Raw genomic sequence first — 7,246 nt, 5'->3', positions numbered from 1 at the left:
CGACAGGGCTGTTGTAGATTTTAAACGTTTCTCACCATAGCTGTAAAAATCTAAATATGTTAAACTTAATAGTCATTTGTTTTCTAACTAATTCGTTTTAGGACCAAGTGTCTTCAGAAATTTCCAAAATTTACAACTTTTCAGCCTTTATTACATTAATAATACAAAGAAATCAGTCTCCACTGTACTTGGCTAGAGATGGTTCGGTTAAGCCAGTGTTTCTCAACCTCTAACAAATCGTCGCCCCCTTCAACGTAGTATCGCCCCCTTCAATAAAACTGTTACCTATTGTTGCCCCCTTCACTTCAAAATTCCGATGCCGAGGACCAAGACTAATGCCAAATTTGTACTGCATTGAATAGACTAGTGGCTAGTATAATGTTATTTGTTTAATTATTGTATGATATAACGAATAAAATATCTAATTATTCTTAATATAATGTTTTACTATATTGCCCAGAAAATTGTTTTTTGCCCCCAAAATATAAATTATTACTAATCGCCCCTCAGCATGGAAAAACGCCCACATGGGGGCAATATTGCACCCGTTGAGAAACACTGCTTTTGTTAAGCTTTTGTTTAAGTAAAATTTCGGCTCTTTCATCAGGGTTTTGTTTATGTCCCCAATTCCCTAATCGCTTAATTATTTAACTACTTCTTAAGTAGAAATAAGTCGAAACCGGTTACTTTGTACTCGAATATTTGTAGTCTCGGGAAAAAAGTGGAAAGACAAATTTTTATGACAAACGGATACATAAATCGTAAATTTAAGGAAAATAAATTCTAGAGCTTTTTCTGTACCTCGTGCATCTCTCTCATTCATTAAATTTAGTTGTAAATGATGCTGTCAAAGTAACAGTTAATTTTTTAACATTATACAAGAATTGTACACGTTTTTTTCTACATCCCCTTAGAGATGGGACATACGAAATCGTAATATCACTGGTTTAACATTGAAATCTGTGAGTAATATAAAATCGGAGAGTGGAATAAAAATATCAAATATTTTAATGGATTTTTTTAAACTCCTGTCAACTATACAGAACTATCAAAAAAAAATACCAGTAAATTCTTATCGGATGGGTTAAGTTATAAATCTACTCGTGATTCACGTAATTGGGCGAGGACGGCCAAATATCTAGCAGGCAGGCGGCTAACAGCCCAGAACTGGTCCTGGATAGAATTGGATGCAGTATACGTGTAGCATCCACCCAAGGTCCCTGGCTTCCACCAGCTAAACTGGGTGAGGTTGGTGCTCTGTAATGCGCACATGCAAATCTAGCTTTTTGGATGCTGACAATACAGCACTTCCACTCTGCCACTAATATTCGAATATACAATAGCAATCTTATCTTTTTTTCACATGTAGTATAGAAATTAATAAGATATATGATGCGGTTATAATAAAATATTGTACGATTATTTTCATATAATTAAAATTAATATGTACAGTGGTACCTCGGTATACGTCTGCTTTAGAATACGTCCAATTTGGAATACGTCCTGTTTGGACGAAACAAATTTTGTTCGGTATACGACTTTTATTCGGTATACGACTTAATTCAATTATATGCGCCATCTACAAACAAGTAGCACTATCAGTGTATTAGACCAGACTAGACGTTCGTGGTGCCACAGTTTATAACTTTGTTAAATTTCTTTTTATTTTAATTTGTAAATAAAATGTTATTATTTTTATTAATCATGAATTGCAAAAAGGCAACAGAAAAATAAAAAAATGACTAAAATCACAATGGAACTGAAAAAAGAGATTGTTGAGAAATGTGAAGGTGGCATGTGTGTTCGAGATTTAACTCTTGCATACCGTATTCCGAGAATGACGATATCGACAGTCGTGAAAAATAAAGACATTATTAAATCTGCTAACGTTGCGAAAGGGGTTAAATCAATTTCTAAACAGAGATCGAAGACATTCTGTTGAGAAATTGCTTTTGCTTTGGATAACTGAAAAACAGTGTGCTGGCAACAGCATATCAGAAGCAATTATTTGCAAGAAAGCTAAAATGATACATGCTGATCTCATGAAAAATCAAGCAGGAACTAGACAGGAAAGCGAGGTGTTTAAAGCCAGCCATTTTTTTTTTTTTAACATGAGAACGGATTAATCATTTTTACATTACTTCTTATGGGAAAGGTTGGTTTGGTATACGTCCAATTTGGTATAAGTCCAAACACCAGCAACAGATTAAGGTCGTATACCGAGGTTCCACTGTATTTATTTTTTTTTTTAGAAAATACAAGGGAAGCAGTGCATCCACCACTTCCAATGATGGCACACCACTGCTGTGACATCATCTCAATGCTAGGCTGCAATTTTTAATTTATTTAATTTAAAATATATGCTTTCCACCTCAGATTAGTACTGTAGTGTTTTGTCCCTGTACATCATATTTTTCTGTTAGCAATGAAGTCATGCTGGTCTTCTATTAACTGTTTTCAGGGGAAAAGTTTTGAATTGAAATAATGTTACTTCTGGTTTGCATCAGAAGTTCCTATGTAGTTAATCAGGGCCTCCTGCCCTAAGGTTTCCATATCTAATCTTGAGAACGGCATTAGATAGATGAAATCTATCTAATGCCGTTCTCAAGATTAGATTAAGGAAAGACAGACAGATGATAGTGAAAATTTATAGGTTACAATTTTTTCAAATTGCAGCCCAATAATATACTTAAAACTTTGATTCTACTAATATATTTTTAGGAAAATAAAAACATATTACTAGATACCTTCTGAAACTGATCTGCAAATCCTAGTTTGAAAAATGTTACCATAGCATATTGCTTGTTATTGGATTGCTATAATTCTTCCTAATAAAGACCTCTGTATAGCATCAGTGGTGTCACTTCCCAAATTATTCTCTGACCTAAGCAGAATCAATGTATAGGTCAAAGCATTGATTCTGACAAAAGCAGAACTAGATTCATTTGTGAACATTTCTTTACTCCAATGTCCAATACTAGGCAGTGTTTCTGTGTTAATGAAACACTTTTAGCAGTTCATCTGGTTTAGAGATCAGGCTCGTGCAACTTTTTTCTAATTTTGTTTGTATGGACATAGTTGCATCATCTATGTGCTATAAGTGAATTCTCTCTTTTGAAAAGGGATCACATATTGCCATGCTCCTGATGTATCAGTTCATCCACTCTGAGATCTGTGACACACACCAATATGAGGCACCAAGTTGTCCTGGATGTTTTTGAATCCACTGCAAGACACAGCATTGCACAGTGCTGATATTACAAAGTCAAGCAATTTGCAGTGGCATGCATTGACATCTGTACTTCTTGCAATTTGATAATGTTGTTCAACTCAGTGAAGGTCAAATAATGATATACTTTATATCATCATATTGTAAGCACCTGGCAAATATCTTCTATTTTTCACATCATTCAAGACAATAGCATATAGTCCAATGTGGTTGATTGTAGTCCTTTTCAGGTTGCCATCTGCACCACCATTCACTGCTGAGCTTTTATCATTTGCATATCTTATGAATTTCTATTTTTCCTGTAAGTTTCATAACTCTGCATCTTTTCTCTTATTCCATTACAATTATACCATCAAGGAGAATATTATATATTTTGTTTCTAGGAAATATTGGATTATGATTCAAATTTATTATTAGTGAATTTTTGTTAATGTTTACTTTAGGATAATGAATATGCAAAAGAAGTTCAGTTATTAAACAATCAAAATTTAGACCTTCAAGAAAAAGTGCAGATGCTGAGATTTCAATTGGAAAATATGGAGAAACAATGTAAAAATAAGGAAGAATCTTTCCAAGTTACAATTCAAGAAATGAGAGAATTGCATAAACAGAATATGATGGAGATGAATACAGAATATAAATCACGGTTAAATGACGTAGAAAATCATTTAAAGAAACAAAGAGAAAGAACATTATTATTACTGGAAGAAAAAGATAATGAAATTAAGTTATTGAAATTACAAAATCCATTAATATCAATAGAAAATGTAAGTTGTTTTATCTTGCATTTAATAATCATTATCTTTTAAAGTATTTTAAAATTATAATTAATATTTTTTATAGAAAATGATTAGAACAAAAATATCTCAGAATAACCAAGAATCAAATAAAGAAGATGAATTTGCATCAGAACTTGATTCTCTTACAAGCATGTTATCTCACAGTGTTCATAGTGGTAAGAGTGAAGGACATTTATTACATTATGCTCATGAGTTAGCAAGAAAAGATGTTGAAATCACAAACTTACGAAGTGCAAAACATCAAGCAGAATCTGCCCTTCGAGAATTGCAACAAGTGACACTGACTAAAGAAGAAAAGTATATGGATGAAATAGTATCGTTAAATTCAAAAATTCAACGTCTCGAAAGTAATCAGACTAGTGAAGGAATGAATATGGAATATCTCAAAAATGTTGTATTGAGATATATAACATGCAAGGATGGTATTAGCAGACATCACATGCTTAATGCAATTGCAACTGTTTTGCATTTTACACCTCATGAAATAGAACAAGTAAAGTTATTTAATCAGTCGTGGCGATGGAATAATTCAAAATAATTTGAATATTCAATAAGTAAGAGATGACAATGTCAAAATTAATTTGCTTTAAGAAAAAAACGACAATGATTACTATAAACAATAAAAAACTTTACCAGTAACACTCTATTATAAAAAAATCAAATGTTTTCCATTGTTCTTGCAGCCATCAACATGATATCAGAACAGCTAAAAATGTTTGATTTTAATAATAAAAAGTGTTACTGGTAATGGATTCTACTGTTTATCATTATTAATAATTAGTTAAGAATATTTTTTCAATGATTATTATATGTTATTATTGATAGTTGAAAAACCATATTGTATATATTATATAATATATATCATAGAAATAATATATTTTTACTAAATANCCACTCCGCCATTAATATTCGAATATACAATAGCAATCTTTTTTTTCACGTATAGTATAGAAATTTGTAATAAGATACATAGTGCGATTATAATTGTGCGATTATTTTCATATAATTAAAATTTATATGTATTTATTTTTAATAAAATACAAGGGAAGCGGCGCTTCCACCGCTTCTAATGACGGCACGCCACTGTTACATATCATCAGTGAATGGCAATTACAATAATTTTGATGATACAGTATATGTTTTTTATATTTTATTCTGTTTCTCAGAATACAATATAAAAAACAATTCTTCAAAATTATTCAAAAGTTTTATATAATGATAGTTAACACAATTTTCAACATAAATATTTATCTAAAACATAAATGCAAGAAAAGATTAAAGTATTTTTATTGTTCTAAAATAGTTCAGTTTAGTTTTTGTTACTGGTATTATTTTTAAAATACTTTCAAAGAAAATCAAAAAACTTAATGCATAAGAAAAAACTCGGGATAAGTCCTTTTATATAATTATTTGAATATTTGTTTGAAGTTTTATTTTAGGAAATTTTTTTTTAAAAATTTCTCTCTTACTAACTTAAACTGTAAAATTAAAATATGATCTTAAAAGTTGGTTGAATGTAATGATTAGGATGACAGTTTCTAATTTTAATTGTTATCTATTTAATGCAAAAAAATAGGAATGGTTTTTATTGAAAATTGTATTGTACAGTGTAAATGCAATTAGAATTCAAAAATGAAATCATTTAACTTGCATACTATGAAGTCACTTCACAGATTAATAAGCCAGGCCATAGGAAAGGGAAAAAATGGTCCAGTCAAAATGGAGAGCAGTTGCCATGTTTATTGCAATAGTCTCATTGTTTATTTATACAGATTTCACTTTCAATACTTATCTAGTTATTTCAATTTTTCTAATTGCTAAATCTCCCTGGATAGAGATGATGTTGTTGGGGAGAAGGAAAGCAATACCTTAGGGATAACCCTTTCCGTCTATGGAAAAATTTATTGGTTTGGTCTGACAGTGTTGCACAGTAGAGACGATTTGAAGTTAGAATTGTATTTGTAACATTGGCAGCAAAAAGTGGTTGGCCTTGGCCAGACCTGTTTTTACGGCCTTGTACAGCTAGTTGATCACCGTTTCCATCAATAGCAATTTCAAGAAATTTATCAATTAACAAAGAAAATCTTTATGATGATGATCTAGTGTGTTATCATCATTGTATATTACAATGATTATTACATATCAGTGGCGTGCCGTGACATTCACAGTGTTCATAGTGGTAAGAGTGAAGGACATTTATTACATTATGCTCATGAGTTAGCAAGAAAAGATGTTGAAATCACAAACTTACGAAGTGCAAAACATCAAGCAGAATCTGCCCTTCGAGAATTGCAACAAGTGACACTGACTAAAGAAGAAAAGTATATGGATGAAATAGTATCGTTAAATTCAAAAATTCAACGTCTCGAAAGTAATCAGACTAGTGAAGGAATGAATATGGAATATCTCAAAAATGTTGTATTGAGATATATAACATGCAAGGATGGTATTAGCAGACATCACATGCTTAATGCAATTGCAACTGTTTTGCATTTTACACCTCATGAAATAGAACAAGTAAAGTTATTTAATCAGTCGTGGCGATGGAATAATTCAAAATAATTTGAATATTCAATAAGTAAGAGATGACAATGTCAAAATTAATTTGCTTTAAGAAAAAAATGACAATGATTACTATAAACAATAAAAAACTTTACCAGTAACACTCTATTATAAAAAAATCAAATGTTTTCCATTGTTCTTGCAGCCATCAACATGATATCAGAACAGCTAAAAATGTTTGATTTTAATAATAAAAAGTGTTACTGGTAATGGATTCTACTGTTTATCATTATTAATAATTAGTTAAGAATATTTTTTCAATGATTATTATATGTTATTATTGATAGTTGAAAAACCATATTGTATATATTATATAATATATATCATAGAAATAATATATTTTTACTAAATATATTGTGTATAAGTTAAAAATATATAGGTATATAAAGTTATTAAAGAAAATTTTATAATGATCTGCTGTATTTAATTTATCTAAACATTATTTAATTAAACTTATTTTCTTTTATATATTATATATAATTTGAAATGTATGTATAAATTGTAATTTATAAACTTAATTTCATAATAACTATAAAATTTGTAATTACAAAATTATTAATATATTTATACAGACATTTTTATAAAAGTACTAAAACATACTAATATACATAATAAAAAGAATTTCATAAACATTTTTATAAAATAAATTTATAAA

General features: G+C 29.9%; 1 protein-coding gene across 1 annotated transcript in view; it reads left to right on the top strand.

Annotated features, from left to right (window-relative positions):
* The window catches only part of LOC111618317 (GRIP and coiled-coil domain-containing protein 1-like), a 40,972-nt gene extending 34,088 nt beyond the window's left edge, over positions 1–6,884 (top strand). Inside the window, exons 11-13 of the mRNA XM_023359818.1 lie at positions 3,673–3,996; positions 4,073–4,184; positions 6,209–6,884. Coding sequence (XP_023215586.1) covers positions 3,673–3,996; positions 4,073–4,184; positions 6,209–6,591 — 819 coding nt within the window. The 3' untranslated portion in view covers positions 6,592–6,884. The remainder of the gene's footprint in view (positions 1–3,672; positions 3,997–4,072; positions 4,185–6,208) is intronic.
* The last annotated feature ends 362 nt before the right edge of the window (positions 6,885–7,246 follow it).

The sequence above is a fragment of the Centruroides sculpturatus genome, unplaced genomic scaffold (genome assembly GCF_000671375.1).
Source record: "Centruroides sculpturatus isolate CEXI.00-Female unplaced genomic scaffold, Cexi_2.0 scaffold92, whole genome shotgun sequence".
Classification (NCBI taxonomy): Eukaryota; Metazoa; Arthropoda; class Arachnida; order Scorpiones; family Buthidae; genus Centruroides; species Centruroides sculpturatus.
Note: the sequence above shows the minus strand (reverse complement) of the source record. Positions and strands in the feature narration are given on the sequence as shown.